Below are 17,396 nucleotides of genomic sequence, written 5' to 3' on the forward strand. Positions count from 1 at the left end.
ATGTCCTGCCTTGATTTCCAATGTGTCAGAGTAATTAGCAGCGCAGCAGTAGTTGTATGGAATCAGTGGAGTGCAGAACGAAGAGACATCAGAGATGATGGTAAAACTATATACAAGTTTTACTGAAAGCAGTAATAAAGACAGACTTGAAGACAATGGACACAGGACTTGACTTCTCAGCAGACAGCAGAACAGAACTGAACTGAAGTAATCAGTAAAGCATACACACTTGTGTCTGGACACTCCCCAGTTCCAGCCACACATCAAGGTCAACACAGCTTCTCAGCAATTAACTCTTTACAGACTATAGTACACTCTGGATGATGCAATCAGTATGCAATACTGGCAAGACACAAATTGCATTTAAACACTACCAATGCACAAATCCCACATTAACAACATGCACCAGTAAATAAATACATGTATGTGATAGGAGCAGCGCAAAGTGTGATGATAGTAACCCTTGACTCCTTATGGCTGTCTCTTTGGAGAACCAAACCCTGCATTGCCGGTGAGTTGGCAAAGGGGAGAACGGAGATGTGTCTCGACAGAGGCTTGTGGTGTTGTCATGTTTAGAGTCTCTTCTTGTGGTGGTGGTGGTGGGGTCTCTGGGGGGAGGGGGGCTCGGGGTGTGGGTTCAGGCCGCTTGCTGGGATGGCGGATGGCGGCCTGGGGCTCCGAGCGAGGACCTGAAGCAATGCTTTCCCGAGGCAGAGGGAACGTGTGTCTCCTTCGGCTGTGGGTGCAATAGCTCTCCGGAGATGGAGAGTGGCCTTGTTGGCTTTTTACTTCTTTTCAAAAAAGAAAAGGGCTGATTTATCTTTTCCTCTTGTTCATGGTTGGTGATTCATGGAAAATCCTGCACTTTCCCCTCCTTTTGTTCTTCTTCCCTGCCCACATCCCTCGATCATCTCAAGGTGAGGGTTGCCAGTTGCAAAACGGTTGGGTTTCAACAAGTGCCGCTTGTGACCTGGCTACTAGACATGTCCAAAAAATCGTTTTGAATCGTATATCGGAATTATTTCGGATTGTTCTCGCTTTTTGATACGCATTCCGAGACACTGTCTCACAGCGCAACCGGCAATGTAATTCGAACCATTGTTGGCCCATTCTCTAATTGTCTCTTAATGTTTCGTTAAATTTTTTCCCCCAAAAAAATATTTTAAAAAATATTTTTAAAGTTTTTTTTTGTTTCTGCAACCTACCTAGAATGGGAGCTTAGCACAGCCTAACATGGCTGCCGCTCCCCAGCCAATCAGAAGCTTCCACGATGGACGCAAAGGTGGGGGCTAGGGTTGATGAGGATAGCTCAAGAAATGAGGGCAGGAGAGCCCCGTAAAAGTGTGTTCCCCCCCCCACCACCACCACCAGGTTCCTTTTTTTTTTTTTTGCGATTGCGCATGCGCGTCCGCCATTTTAGAAACATTTAGAATCATTACGAATTTTCGGAAATATCCGAAATTTTTGGGTGAAAAAAATCGGAAATACTTTCTATATCGAAGCGCCAGCGCCCCGTACTTTAGAAACGAGAATTGAAACATTTTTTTTCATCGATCGGACATGCCTACTGGCTACACTTGCAAGAAGCTCTTCTCTAGCCTGGCAGCCCTAACAAAGGAGCACATGATTCACGGTTGGAGGCCTTGTGTTGTGATGGAGGACTCAAGAGGCAGGGAGTTCCAAGGGTCCTCTTTCTGAAAGCGGACAATGGCTCTCATTGGGCAGAGAACCAGGGGCAGTGCCCCTCTTAGTCCAATGGTAATGATACCCCCGTCACCGTCGTAATTTTGGAAAAACCGTCATTGGAAACTGGAGGCAACTCTACCTCTACACTGTAGAATGGATGCAGTTTGACGCCACTTTAACTGCCGTGACCTAATGCTATCATGCTGTTATATTCCACTTTTTTTCTCAAAAAGGGACTCAAAAGTGGTGGAGTTGTAGTTTTGCAAGGTCTTTCTCAACTGGTGCCTTCCCAAACTACAACTCCCAGGATTCCATAGCATTGAGCCACAACAGTTAAAGCAGTGTCAAAACTATTAATCCTGCAGTGTAGACGCACCCTAAAGACTGTTTGGCTTGGAGGTGTTTTGGGCCCAAGAGTTATTTTTTGTGGATTTGGGTCATTTCCACCCAGATATAGTGTTCAGGGCAGCTATCTGTGCATTCCTTAAAACGTTTTGACAAAAGCAATGGACAGAAAAAGGCTCCAAGGCTCATTTGGAAACATAGTTCACTGCCATCATTTGCATTAGAAAACGTTGGATAATATCCGCAGTTTTAAACAACTGCGATATAGTGGAAATGTAGAAAGTCCAAGAACACAATCTCGGCCCGAAACAATAGCACAAAGTTTCTAAATCAGCTTTGGAAGTCCGTTTTCAAGCTCCCTTTAAATCGATTTAATGTTCGGCTAACATTACAATCGTGACATGGCTTTGGGGATACCATTTGAAGACATGGAAAAGCCGTGTAAATATGGGGGTCAAAATTGACTTTTCTGCTCCCGTCGAGCCACACCGAGCACAAGCGAATGGGGATGGGCTTGCAAGGGGCAGCGGAGAGAACGCTTACGAATGGACCAAGACAAAAACACACAAACACACACACACAGAAACACAAACGGCAAATTTTATACCTGTGCTCTGTAACGTTTTCTATGTGACGTGGTCTTTCCTAAATGTAAAACTCTTGTATTTTTTTCCTGTGGGTTTATATGCAGCAGGACTGACAGCTTTGAAAGGGTGCACGCTCAATTTTGTAAAATATTCTTGACTTTTCCCCCCTCTCTTTCCAAAGGAGATAAAGACGGATTTTCAAAAAAATAAAATAAAATAAAACTAAAGGGGGAAAAAGAAGAATTCAATGTTTTCTCCATTTGGCTTGTTAACTGCATGTACAGTATTTGGGCAGCAACTCAAGACAATTAAAGTCAGTTTTGAAAACTGTATTTTGCTTTCAGTGTGACTTTTCTGTTTAGCCAAATGGGAATCCTGTTTTATGTCTTAAACATGCATTGATCACTATTTATATAAAAGGCAGTTTGTACAGTAGAGTCTCACTTATCCAAGATTCGCTTTTCCAAGGTTCTGGATTATCCAATGCATTTTTGTAGTCAATGTTTTCAATACATCGTGATATTTTGCTAAATTCGTAAATAAAGTAATTACAACATAATTACGAGCCGGTAGAACCTTGGATAAGCGAATATTTTGGATAATAAGGAGGGATTAAGGAAAAGCCTATTAAACATCAAATTAGGTTATGATTTTACAAATTAAGCACCAAAATATCATGTTATACAACAAATTTGACAGAAAAAGTAGTTACAACAGTAATGTTATGTTATTACTGTATTTACGAATTTAGCACCAAAATATCACAATATATTGAAAAAACTAAATACAAAAATGCATTGGATAATCCAGAACGTTGGATAAGTGAGTGTTGGATAAGTGAGACTCTACTGTATATTGTACTATACGGCTATGCTGCATTATTAGTAATATTACATGTAATATATAATATACAATTATAATTGTTATTATTTTGTATTACATTATAATAATAATAATAATAATATTATACTATATGTATATACAATATATTATATTATTAGTATAGCATAATATTAGTATTACACGTAGAGTATTATATTGTTATATTGACACAGGAGACATGGTGGAATGGTGGATTTTTTTTTTTTTTGGTTTCAGGGTTTTGAAAATTGAGGTACACATTAAATTCGAAGCACGATACGGTAATATTGTTTAGAAACATCAGGAGAAATGGGGTAATGTTGCACCGCAATATTTTTTATTAAGGAATGTACATATACACAAGGTCAATTGAGACAGTAGAGTGCCCAGCTTTTGCTTTCGCGGAGAGAAGTCTTCAAAAACACGGCAGGCGGGTTTCTCTTTTGTTTGTTTCTGAAGCAGATGAGGGACAAAGGAAGACCAGGCCGACCCAGTCCACCAGTACAGTGTTCATACTGGCCAGAACGCATCTGTCCGTGCGCGATACACACAAAACAAAAAGTGCAAAAAAAAAGTGCAAGGAGAGACTCGCCCACAGGATCTCGGCCCTTGGTCAACAAAATGTGAAAAGATAAAGGGAAGGATTTTGCATCCGAGGGCCGTGTGGAGTCCCACTCACTCAAAGGAAAGATGACTTCAAAGTTCACAAAAAGGTGGAATTGTTTCTTGAAAACTCAGGAGAGGAAAACGGAATGTATTAAGAAAAAAGAAGGAAAACAGCAGGACGAATGTGACGGGAGAAACAGAATAAGGAGGAAATAAGCTCCATCTACCACCAGCAAAGAGATGATATGTTTTTCAAGAGTTCCTGTGCAATCCTTTAAAAAGAAAAGCTTAGATTGCCTTTAAGGCGAAACTACAATCAAAGTTGTGAACGAAGCTAGAGTCAACGGTCATGGCTGCCTTTTCCAAAGACCAGCAGCAAGTGGGATTTGGGTTGAAATCTCACAGGAAAGAACCATTCTCGCATTGTGTCCCCTCAAAAAACTGTTCAGATTTTAGCAAGAGAGCAAAGATTTTGTCTTCATCGGTGCCTCAGATGTTGGGCGGAAAGTGGCCCCGCGGTCTCTGCGACACTCAAGGAAAGTCCAGCACCGGAAGGAGAAACGGAGAAAAGCCTCAGGAAGCAACTTTAATACGGAAACAAAAAACAAACCCAACAGGAAAACCGAAGCCGAAATGAAAGAGAGGAAATGGTCCAAATCCAGGTCGGTTATTTCCACACCTGGGAACTGAGGTTTTGGTTGGATCCTTGGGTCCCTCCTCGGCCCATCGACTGTCCATATCCCATCACTCCGTTCGTGCCGTAGAAGTTCATCCCCGCCATTTGTTGGGTCATCTAAGGGGGGAAAGGAAGGCAAGATGACAGTCAGAACGATGGTATTCTCCAAACAGATGGAAATTGTGCAGGACCCCAGACACTGCCCAATGAGAGCATTAGGATTCCTCTGAAACTGTCATAGCCACATCCTATGGAATCCTATCCTAGGACTTGCATTCAGGATTCTCTTCCAGAGAAAAAACTTAGCAATGAGTTCATTGGTTGGTATTAAACATGTATATATTGTATATACTTGAGTATAAGCCGACCCGACTATAATCCAAGGCACGTAATTTTACCACAAAAAAACTGGGAAAACATTGACTCCCATATAAGCTGAGATACCAATAAAATTACATTAATTGAGGCATCAGTAGTTTCAATGTTTTTGAATCTTTACATCAAACTGTACTTTAAGATATGACTGTTCAACTCTGATTAAATCATTATTTTCATCTTCTTCAATGTAAATGTGCTTATGTATCCTTTTAATAATAATAGAGTCAAATAATAAATGTAATAATAATAATAAATGCAGTAAAATAATAAATGTAATAATAAATAGAGTGAAATAATAAATGTAATAATAAATAGAGTGAAATAATAAATGTAATAATTTTTTTTTCGTGTCAGGAGCAACTTGAGTCGCTTCTGGAGTGAGAGAATTGGCCGTCTGCAAGGACGTTGCCCAGGGGACGCCCGGATGTTTTGATGTTTTTACCATCCTTGTGGGAGGCTTCTCTCATGTCCCCGCATGGAGATGGAGCTGATAGAGAGAGCTCATCCACACTCTCCCCGGGTGGGATTCGAACCTGGAAGCTTTCGGATCAACAACCCAATCTTCCAGTCACTTAGTCCACTACACCATTTATTATTATAATAATAATAAATGCAGTAAAATAATACATGTAATAATAAATACAGTAAAATAATAAAGGTATTAATAATAATAAAAATAGAGTATAATAAATGTAAAAGTAACAACAATAATAGAGTAAAATAATAAATGTAATAATAATAATAAATTGAGTAGAATCATAGAATAGTAGAGTTGGAAGAGACCTCATGGGCCATCCAGTCCAACCCCCTGCCAAGAAGCAGGAAATCGCATTCAAAGCACCCCCGACAGATGGCCATCCAGCCTCTGCTTAAAAGCCTCCAAAGAAGGAGTCTCCACAACACTCCGAGGGAGAGAGTTCCACTCAAAAGATTGAGTAAAATAATAAATGTAACAATACCAATAATAATAGAGAAAAATAACAAATATACCATATATACTTGAGTATAAGCCGACCTGAATATAAGCCCACCAAGAACCTCACCTGAGTATAAGCCAAGGAGGTTTTTTTAGTCCTAAAAAAGGGCTGAAAAACTAGGCTTATACTCAAGTATATACAGTACTTAAATGACAAAGATAAAAACTAAAATAAGTATTAAAACCTAAGACTGTGAAGGTTTTAATCATCATGCGATGAAATACAATATAGTCTGCAAAGTCTCCCAGCCCAAATCTTTGAAAGCACCAGCGTGACCTTGCAAAGGAAGGGGCATTGTGCAGAGGAATGGTCCACGTGTCCTTCCCAGTTGCCCAACCTCGCCAGCCCTGGCCACAACGCCACCTCTTACCTGGGCCAGGTTCCACTGCAGCTGCTGGGTGGGCTGCACTCCATACATGGCTGGGGGGGCGGGGGCCATGCCCGCCACATACCCTGCCTGCTGAGCCGCCATCATGCCATTGGGTACCCCAAGGACCGCCGCCTGCATGCCGTAACCCGTGGGCATCCCCATGGGGGCCACCATGCCAGCCGCTCCGGGCTGCGCCATCATGCCAACCGGTGGAGCCATCATGTTGCCCATCATGTTGCCGCCCGGCGGAGCCATGCCTGGGAAGCCGGGGTATGCCGCCGGGTACCCCATTTGGGCCGGAGCTATGAACACCGCTCCTGCGAGAGATTGCAAGAAGGGCATCAGCACTGTCAGGAGGACGTGGAAGCAAAATAAAACCAAGCACATGCAATCCCCAAGTTACAAACATCCAACTTACAAATGACTCATGGTTAAGAATGAGGGTAACTGGTCAGTTTTCAGAGATTTTATTCGAAAGAGAGGTCACACTCTAAAAGTAGACTTATCTGATGTATGAAAAAACTTTTTAATATAAAGACGGCTAGATCGGAAGGAGAATGAACATCGATAATTTCCATGAACAATAGACCCCAAAGAAAACCATGGGAAGTCCATTTTTTTGTTATTATCTATATATATAGATAGATATCCTTTTTTCCTCTCACTGTTCTTTTTTTCCATACTTATTTCCTCTCCTTTCTCTACTCCACTATCCCTGCAACAATGTTTTCCTCGCTTTAACTGTACATATCACATATAATACAATAAAAATTATTATTAAAAAAAAGAATGAGGGTAAGACAGCAGGAAGTGACAGCAATCAACCCCTAAGAAGGCAAATTGACTCCAGGAATGTATGCGTAAGTGTGTACGTTTTGTATGTTTTACATGTTTTGATATGGTCAAAAGTGACTAATCAATAAAGAATTGTTGTTGTTGACTCCAGGAAGAGCTATTATCATGGGGAAAAGGTATCTCCACTGATCCTTGTTTCCACAACAAGCCAAATTTTTCAAAAACCAATTCTCACAGGGACAGAAAGTGAGGTGAAATCTTCTGACAGACAGCACAGACAGCAAAACAAACACCACAATAGGAAAACAAGGAGAAAATATCCCCATTTCATTTCCCACCAATCCTAAAATCGTCTCAAATGTTATCAAAGATGTACAGTCAAAATACGAATTGCTCTACCATCCAAAGAGAATACACAACATACCCAGTCATGCCATTGTCTCAATGCAATGCACAAGAAAACATTGGCGCAAATTATTCAAGTGAGACAGTCAAGAAAAGCATTAGGCCTTTCTGTCTTCCCTAAGTACCTTGTGCAGGTAGCTGTGGGGCCTGGGAGCCATACAAGGAGAGGATCGAATCTTTGGAGAGCTGCTTCTTGCCCACCTCCTCAGACTTGTTGCCAGGTTCGGGGAAAAGGTTGAGGTTTTCGGGGACGGACCCAGCACTTCCAGCCGTGGGCATGGAGCCCACCACCTGGAAAGAAGAGAACAGACCGCATGAATCCCTGGAGCCTGGGAAGGAGCCAGGACTTGCGCATTGGGAGAAATGAAGCTTTCTTCCAATGGCAAGACACACTACAGATCTGTGACATAAAGATCAACATTTGCACTACTGTGTATGTTTTCTTTTGAACTGAGCACATTTTAAATAGTTCATTTTGTGTTAGGATGTGGGGGTTTTTCTTCTTCTTTCATATGGGTGGTGAGATTTGCCTGTAGGCATTATTTTAAGGTCACCACTTTCTTTCCAAAGAACTGGTATTTCGATGTGCTTAATGGGGGCAAATGTGTGGTTTGGTATTTGGGAGAGCAGACTGTTGAGACAGGTGGGCTTATTAACAAAAGACCCTCAACATAAACATATAGCAGAGCAACCTTTTAGAAGCAGCATGACCCAGCAACAGTAGATAAAAGTGATAAGAACAAAAACACATAGATCAATGTTATTTCTTCCTTTGGAGGCTTTTCTTTGTAGTAAAATAATTTAATTGCACTATTTACAAAAACAATGTTTCCATAACACAAAGTTCCTTATACTTCCTTCTTTGCTTCCACACTGAGCTTCTTTCTCATGCAGATAAACAGCTTCGCTCTCACAGAGCCTCCGCTTACACCAAACTTACACAAGAATCATAGAATCATAGAATAGTAGAGTTGGAAGAGACCTCATGGGCCATCCAGTCCAACCCCCTGCCAAGAAGCAGGAAATCGCATTCAAAGCACCCCCGATAGATGGCCATCCAGCCTCTGTTTAAAAGCCTCCAAAGAAGGAGCTTCACATAGTAGCTTTACATAGGCCTTCAACCAAGCGCTTCTCTCACTGAAGCTTCTCACAACAGGCCTCCTCACAATGCTCAGGATGACACTAGCTTATTTAACCCTTTCAGTGCCTGACTCACATTTTTGTAATTAAAAATACCTAGTTAATTTTTAATATTTCTTTGATATTTCTGACACAGACGTCACTTCTGTCCTGAGATCAAGGAAAAGCTGGACATGGGTTGGAGAGTGGTTTTGTTTTTTAGCTGCTCCTCTTTCATCCTTGTAAACTGATGAGAGATTTGGGAGACTCGGAATCAAACCACACACACACACACACAAAGACACTGAGTTCACACACTAAATACCAGTTAAAAACCAAAGTCAACTGTCCATCTTGGTTTGCCTGGTGTGGATTTCACACAAACCACAGCTTCCCATTATGTACCAACCTAGCTATTAAGAATACATCACCAGTGGCTTGCATGTGTGTACATTAACAGCCCAGCATGAAATCTTCCCCTGCTGCTAATGACACGCTCTTTCCTCACCTTCCTTTCGGAGGGCATGGAGCCAAACAAGTCCAAGTCCTTCTCTAAACAGCTGCTGGATCTGCCGTTGGGGAGAGTAGTCAAAACAGGGGCATCTGGGAAAAAGAGAGACAAAGTTAGGGGAGAAGCAGCAAAAAGAGGCCACAAATCACAAACAGCCATGTTGGACTATTTTAATTGTGTCCGAAATAGCTTCCATTGATTCTTATGGGTCACCTTTCTGGGAGAAAAGGGGGCATATATGGTACTTAATGTTTCTTATTCCTGTCCCACCTCCACTTCCCAGTTTTTTCCCTCTGAAAAAGGCAGCCTGAAACTCCAATAAAGATAAAGGCAAAGGTTTTCCCCTGAAGTTAAGTCCAGTCATGTCTGACTCTGGGGGTTGGTGCTCAACTCCATTTCTAAGCCAAAGAGCCGGTGTTGTCCGTAGACACCTCCAAGGTCATGTGGCCATTGGCATGACTGAATGGAATGCCGGAGCGGTACCCATTGATCTGTTCACATTTGCATGTTTTCAAACTGCTAGGTTGGCAGGAGCTGGGGCTAACAGCGGGCGCTCATTCCGCTCCCGGGATTTGAACCTGGGACCTTTCGGTCCGCAAGTTCAGCAGCTCAGTGCTTTAACACACTTCGCCACCGGGGCTAAAAAAAGATGCTTAAAAGAGAAGCAACTTGCCCCTCCCTTATTTCACTGTTTTGCCTTAAATTGAGCATTGGTGCACTATCCCAGTGGGCTGAACCACACACCAGCTTGTTCCCTATTATCTGTTTCTACTGCTCCAGAGACTAGGACACAATGGAGCAATGGATCCAAACTGCAGGAAACTTTCCAACAGTGGACTATGCTGCCTGGAAGTCCAGTGGAGTCTCTTTCTCTGGATCTTTTGAAACAGAGGCCGGATGGGCATCTGTTGGTTGTGCCTTCCTGCCTGGCAGAATAGAACTGAACTGGGATGGTCCTTGGGGCCTCCTCTAACTCTATGATTCTGTCATTTCATCCCAGCTGGGTTTCGCCCTTCACTCTGCAGCAAGGCTCCTTTGCCTGGCCCCTCCTTGAGCTGCATCCCAGCACTGCAGCGGACCCTGCGGCCTCTGCATTGCTGCTGCAGAAGCCATAAAAAGCAGCATCCGGGCACTCCAAAGGATTTGCTCCAGGGCGCGCCTCCTCCAGGGAACCACTCTGTGGGCCGCTTACCTGCAAGCGCAAAGGATGTGTTCACAAATGTGACAGAAGGAATAGGTGCAGTGTGTGTGTGTGTGGGGGGGGGGGGGGTGCTTGCAAAGAGAGAGCATTTCACAGAGCGAGATCTGCAGCTGCTTCCTACGAGCTCAATAGGCAGCAAGATAAGCCACTGCCGCCCCAATAAGGGGAACTGCAAGCATGACTTGCCGGTTTTGCTTGGCTGTTCTTTGAAGAAGATAAGCATTTAAAGCACCCTCGTGAGCCCAGGCTCCCAATGTCAACTGTGCCAATGAGAGGCAACAGAGCAACTGACAATGTAGGAAACTTTCAAGCTGAAAGCTACCCTGTTAGTGTGCATTTGAGGAATGTGATGCACAACAAATAAATTGCACATGCATATCACAACAGGGCCACATGTCTAATCCTGCTCTTACAGTGGAATACAGGTTTCTATGTCAGATAAAAAGCCCACTCACTAAGCAGTAGCTCACACCAGAGAACAACATTTTGACTATTTAAATCCCTAGATAACATGGCTACTGGGAGATTCTGAGACCTCTAATCTACAAGAGTTACTTTCGTGCACTTGGCTCTGACTGAATGTTTTGCAGGGGGCAAAATACCTCTAGTGTGGGGATTAAAGGCTGTTTCCATCATCCCTCAGAGCAACGTTTCCCAAACTCTAGTCTCCCAGAATCCTTGACCATTGCCCAAGCGGCCAGGGGCCTCTGGAAGTTGAAGTGCAAAACAGCTGGAGGACCATAGCTTGGGAGCTTAAAGAGTATATTTACCTTTCATCTATCAGGTTTCAAACAAGCTGAGGCTCAGTTAATGGAACGGAAAATATAGTTTGATAGGAGGCACTTTATTTCCCCCACAGGAATGCAACAGAAACTCAAACTGTTCCCCTTTCTACCTGGAAATACTTGGGAATTGTATTCTGGATGGGAGAATCATCATCGCCACCATCACCAGATCTTTCCAGACCATTCTTGTTGGAAAGGAGAGCAGATTTTCATCGGGGGGATGGAGCCGCTGCCATTTAGTGAATCACTCCACCTTCATTATTGGCTGGATGTAAGAAGCATGACTTCATCCTGACTTCGTTTTGCAGCCTCCCACCCACCAAACCTGCCAATTATGGGAGGCAAGGGAACAGAACAGGAGATGTTATGAAGACAAAGGGCAGGGAGAGGAGGCGCTGAGCAACAGCAATTCGATGCCTCTCCAAATGTCTCAGGATCTCCGCAAATATTCCATGCTTAGACTGTGTTTGGCCAAGGGAGATGTCAGAATGCTTTGAATGACATTTTCCTGCTTCTTGCAGGGGGTTGGACTGGATGGCCTGCGAGGTCTCTTCCAACTCTACGATTCTATAATTCTAATTCTACACTGTGGAGGTAATGCATAGAGCTATTCACACTGCTGAAGCTCAGCCCCAAAACTGGTTCAGTGCCTTAGACAGCACCTTTAAAGTCTGGAATAAAATCTGGTGCAGATTCACTGCATACTTGGTTTGAAAGCCAGCAGCCATCATTGCTCAAGATGTCACCTACAGTCATGGTTGAAGGATTATGGGACCAGCTATACTTGCAGGGCCTGAAATTATTCCTTCCTGGTTTATGCATATCTAAAATTGGAGAAAATCTAGCATGGGTGCTGTTGTGTTTGTCAGACAGCAGGAATGTCTGACTGGCATTTTGTCTCCAGGTTATCAGATAGCAGGCTTGATCTACTTGAAGAATGAAAGCTGGGACTTTTTGCATGCAAAATCCAAGTCCTGCTACTAAGCCGGAGTCCATACATTGCTCCTTCCAGCAACAGAGTCATTTTCACACAAATGGGGCCTGTGAACTATTTATTTCTCATTTGAATAAGATGACCCACTCTTTGAAAAGGTTGGCTGGTTTCTGCTACTAGTTTTCTTTTACACACAGTCTGTGCACGCACAAAGATATATTCATCTGCTCATGCGATAAAATGCAATTTCTGAACAGCTGCTTCCTGCTGAAAGGGGAAGCAGGAGAGCGTTCTGGTTTTGCTCCTCAGGAAATCAAATGGAAACCTTTTGAGACAAACAGGTTGGTGTGAAACTGCAATCCCGTATAGAGTAAGGCATCAAAATATATGTGCAGCTCAGACTATATGCTTACCAAGTCCTAGTAAGTCCATGACGGGTTCGGAGGATCTGGAAGGACTTTTCCGGGTATGAGAGTCGTCCTTCTTGTGAGGCTGAAAGGAGTGAAAGCCACAAAGATTAAAAGGAAGGGCTACACTTGCTTTCAGGCAAAAACTGAAGAAGTGATGCCTGAGGATATTTTTAGGTAGCCGTGGTCCAACCTGGAAGGTATCCATTGTGGATACGGGATCTTACTGTATTCATAGAAAGAGCTATATTGCCAGGTTCGTAGCTTTCAGAAGCATGTTCTATGTCACTCTAAAAAGACATGATTGGATGTGGATCCTGGATCACAACATACTCCAGTAGATAGACATCCAAGACTCTCAGGCCTTGCATCCCAAGTAAAACTATCATACTTCGAAATTTTTAAAACATACGACAAGCTGTAGGAAGGATTCTATTATTATTCTTGTTGTTTTTGTTGTTGTTATTCACCACTTTTTTTTAAAGGAGACTCAAAACAGTGAACAGTTCCAATTGTTGGAATGTAAAAAAATTTTTTTTAAAAAAAGTGCATGGAAACAGCCAAAAACCCCCCAAAAAACAGTGAACAGTTTTGCAATACTATATACAATGTAAAACATAAAGAGTATCAGCATTTACATAAAATTAAACCTACTACTATTTATAAATGAATCTCAACTTACCATTTTCACTTTCTCGAAGATAATCGGCTCCAGCTTTTTTTCAGGGGGTCCCTCCTTCTTCCATTTGTCATCCTTTTCTCTCTGTGCAAACAATCATACTAAGTGGTGAGAAGGCAGGGAAACTAGTTCAGCGTAACTTTTTCCTCAGTGGACCAGTGGGAAATGTCCATTAGCATGAATTCTTGGGTCTGTATCTGGCTAACTTGTAAATATAATGTTATGATTGAGCCTCATGGCTCTGCTACTGGCAGACGTGGGCGTAAGACTCCTCGAGAGTCAGATACTCTCGAGGAGCGAGAAAGAAAGAGGCTGCGAGATATCTTTGCAGAACCATCTGACGAAGAGTCTTTTGAGGGGTTTACGGAGAGAATGGAGGAAGAGCTGGTTAGCTCGGAAGAGGATGAGATGGATTGGACTCGGGTAAGGGAGGAATTGGGTGCCACTGGCAATGATGGGATGGAAGATGATTGGGGACCTTCAGGACTAGACCCATGGACAAGCTGGAGGGATGGGACGGGATCCACAGCTGGGGATGCTGTGGGGCGTAGTCAGAGGTGTTCCAGTTCTGATGAGGAAAGTGATGAGGAAACGCCCGGGTTAAGGAGAACAGCTGATAGTGATGAGGACTTGTAACTGGCATAAAATGGGGTTTGGGAGCAATAGCAAATTGCGTTGGGCAAGGTAATCTGGACAAACGCTTGGGATCTGTGTGGGACGTTTTCCTGAAGACGGGTGTGTTTCGTGTGCTGATTACGTAAGTTGTTTTGGAATTTGGGTTCAGACGGCGGGAGGAATTGTGTGGGCTTTTGTTTGTGCAACCTCTGCTTAATCTCAATAGCTTTGACCTTCCGTCGTCTTCTTGACGGACGCCATCTGCTGCTCTGGATTTACGGACTGAACTGACTACGGGCTCGGATTCTCCTACCTGGACTTGGTGTACTACAAACGTCTGCTTCTGCCTATCGACCTTCGGAAAGAACTGGGACTACGCTACTGCTTCAATCCTCGGCTGTTGTGTTTGTATTGGGAATTTGCCTGCTGTGTGGAGGAGTGACTTCTAAGTTACTCAAAACATAGTGCTGGCAGCAGAGAGGCATCTGCTGCCAATTAGTTACATTCTTTTGAACTCTTTGTTCCCCAGCTTCTGTTTTGTTTATTCCCAGGCTGAAGCAAGCTGTTTTGATTTTACCCGGATTAAACTCCGGTTTAATCCGGTTTATCTTTTGAACGTTTTTCTTGCCCCTTTTTGCTTTTTAAGGCTAATGTTGCCTAGCCCTTGTCTTTTACGGGCATTTTGAGTTCTGTAAATCCAATAAACTCTGTTATCTTTGATCTTGTGGCGTTCTGTCCTTGACATATAAGGCACCCCCCCAGCAGCAACAGATTCTCATTTCTCATGCCATTTTAACACATAACTGGAGAAAAACCTAGCATATTTTGCTTTTTTAGGTGCTCTATCTGGCCTGACAACTGAGAACAGAACAACTGCTGTACCTGACAATGTTCAAGTCAACTTCCATTTATAGTGACCCTATTCTAGGCTGGTTGTGGGGGTTTTGTCAATATTTATGATGAAAGTTGGTCACCATCATCATCTTCTTTATCTTGTTGCTCACTTGATCCCACCATTTCCCCCAAACCAGGACTTTAGGTAGCTTACAAATGAAAACACAGATAACGTAGCAGAAATATGTAGACAAATTTCAACGTCTATATTAAAAAAACAATTCATGTCATACAATTGAAAATATCAGGCATCATTGGTAGCACAGTGGAAAGGTCTGATGTCTGTTCAGTTGAAAGTAGCTTTCCTCAATCTAGTCCAGTGGTTCTCAACCTAGGGTCTCCAGATGTTTTTGGCCTACAACTCCCAGAAATCCCAGCCAGTTTACTAGCTGTTAGGATTTCTGGGAGTTGAAGGCCAAAAACATCTTCAACATACAAGCTCCATCATCCTCAACTAGGTATCATGGATGATGAGAGTTGTGGCCATGCCCTTGGAAGGTATCATGATGCGGGAAAGCTATGCAAGATAGTTATTGGTAGCTGGAAGACGAAGGACTAGACTAGCTGGGGGCCACATAGTTATTGGTAGCTGGAAGACGAAGGACTAGACTAGTTGGGGGCCACATAGTTATTGGTAGCTGGAAGACGAAGGACTAGACTAGCTGGGAGCCACATAGTCATCAAGCAGCAAATGTTCAGCCAAATGCATTAAATACATACCCGCAATGCACTGATGTCGACGCTTCTGTCCAAGTACTTCTTCTTTTCATATTTGTCTCTGATAAAGCCCTCTACCGCTCTGGAGAGATGCAGGTTAAGGAGGAACAAGCTATAGGCAGATAGATTATGTGCAACATTGTCAAGTAATACTAAATATTAGTCTACAAGAGAGAATGTCGAATGTTGTTGTGTAACTTCCTAGCATTTTTCAATATCTATGTTGGCTAGATGTTCAGCAACATCTGAAGTTCCACATGATTCTCATCCTGGAGGCAAATCTCCCTCATATTGCCAGATTTACAACTTGTTATTTACAGCTTTCTGGGGAGAATAATCCTATTCAATTTGACTCCAAAAGGAAGATGTGCCACAAGCTGCAAAGATTCTGAGTGGAGGAGATACTTTAACCCCAAATTCAAGGTGCTCTGCTGGGATCTTCTTGAGAACGTGCATGTAGACATTAGTTTGGGGGGGGGGGGGGGGGAGAGAAGCCCTGTGGCTGCAAATGTCCTCTTTTCTCACTGACCCATGCAAATGCCTTGGAATACCTGTTTTTCTGGTATTAAACACAGTAAACTGATCTAGGAGGTAATTCAATAGGTCACAGGTCACTCCCTACACTGTGTAATGTCATATGAGCTGGTCACTGACCATAATACAAGTTTATTAACTATAGTAACTGTGTAATGTTTAAAAGATGCTCAAAATGAGACGTTAGCAACTCATACTATTTTGGGGGACAGAAATGTGTCCCATGGATTTGGTGCTGGTTTCCACCCCAAGATTGTGTGTGGTCTTCCTGCCCCAAGCCCCTATTTCAAAAGGAAAGGCCTCCCTTTTCTTTGGGTGAAGGGATACTGGTCCGTCTGAGGCCGCCTGAAGTTCTCTGGAAGGTAGGCTTCATAGAGGCGGTTGGCTTTGCCGTTCCCCATCTCCTGCATGCACTAGAAGGGAAGAAAGACACTCTTCAACTGCTTCAAGTACAGCTCAAGCATTGTCTGCAGAGTCCACTGTAAATACTTTACAACAGATTTCTGTAATTGTCTAAGTGAGGTTCAGAAAACCTTTTTGGGACCCCAATGTTGAGCTAAGGGGACCCCATTTGCGGCCAGGACACACAGTTTAAGAAGCCATGATATAAAGGACATGAAATCAGACATGCTGTGACTCACCTGTATTTGCTCTTGCGTCCATTGGTCCAAATTGACAGATTTTACCCGGGATATGTGGACACCCAGGTTCCTGTGGATTCCGGCGCAGCGGATGCAGATGAACACCCCGATGTTCCATGAGGCCCACCTTGGTCCTGAAGAAATACAAGCGTAAAAAAGTTCTAGATCCACTTCTGGACATCAGGGCAACCATCTTGGGTTGCCTCTGACTCTGGCGAGTTGTGCTGAGGGTTGAAGAGTCTCCATCTATGATTATTAAAACATTAATCGACAAGATACCAAGTACCACAAGCATGCTGGAGTTTTGGGGGGAGGCGGAATAGACCCATGCTTCTTGCTCTTATACAGGCATGAAATTGGGAGAAGGAGGAGAGAAGGCAAGGGTGCAAGCAGGAAAAAGATATATTTTGGAGATTACTTTCTATACCAGCTGCTAAATCTGAGCACCAGTAATCCATATTGACTTAAAGCACAGGTTGAAATCCTGTTAGTGTTATTCACATTTAAGTTCTCTTTCACACTTGGTTGTACTATTCAGGACATTGCAATGGACATCGCTGGCTCAGGGTTGTATAAGCAATAGATTGGCCGCACAGTATTGGTATTCAACAGAATATGGTACAGCATGAAACCCTGTAAGTACAGACGTGTAACTTTACACTAACACAAGGCA

At 43.1% G+C, this 17,396-nt stretch overlaps 1 protein-coding gene and 1 long non-coding RNA gene across 2 annotated transcripts in view; one reads left to right on the forward strand and one right to left on the reverse strand.

The window, feature by feature from the left end:
* Positions 1 to 3,794: 3,794 nt before the first annotated feature.
* The window catches only part of smap2 (small ArfGAP2), a 28,194-nt gene continuing 14,592 nt past the window's right edge, over positions 3,795 to 17,396 (reverse strand). Inside the window, exons 3-11 of the mRNA XM_008117899.3 lie at positions 16,724 to 16,857; positions 16,410 to 16,495; positions 15,552 to 15,630; positions 13,326 to 13,406; positions 12,650 to 12,728; positions 9,314 to 9,408; positions 7,812 to 7,977; positions 6,487 to 6,803; positions 3,795 to 4,878 (exon numbers count right to left, since the gene is read on the reverse strand). Coding sequence (XP_008116106.1) covers positions 4,753 to 4,878; positions 6,487 to 6,803; positions 7,812 to 7,977; positions 9,314 to 9,408; positions 12,650 to 12,728; positions 13,326 to 13,406; positions 15,552 to 15,630; positions 16,410 to 16,495; positions 16,724 to 16,857 — 1,163 coding nt within the window. The 3' untranslated portion in view covers positions 3,795 to 4,752. The remainder of the gene's footprint in view (positions 4,879 to 6,486; positions 6,804 to 7,811; positions 7,978 to 9,313; positions 9,409 to 12,649; positions 12,729 to 13,325; positions 13,407 to 15,551; positions 15,631 to 16,409; positions 16,496 to 16,723; positions 16,858 to 17,396) is intronic.
* Positions 13,401 to 14,657, forward strand: LOC134293780 (uncharacterized). The gene is made up of 2 exons (XR_010000743.1): positions 13,401 to 14,079; positions 14,164 to 14,657. It is a non-coding gene; the product is annotated as an uncharacterized LOC134293780 (long non-coding RNA).

Source organism: Anolis carolinensis, unplaced genomic scaffold (genome assembly GCF_035594765.1).
Source record: "Anolis carolinensis isolate JA03-04 unplaced genomic scaffold, rAnoCar3.1.pri scaffold_10, whole genome shotgun sequence".
Taxonomy (NCBI): domain Eukaryota; kingdom Metazoa; phylum Chordata; class Lepidosauria; order Squamata; family Dactyloidae; genus Anolis; species Anolis carolinensis.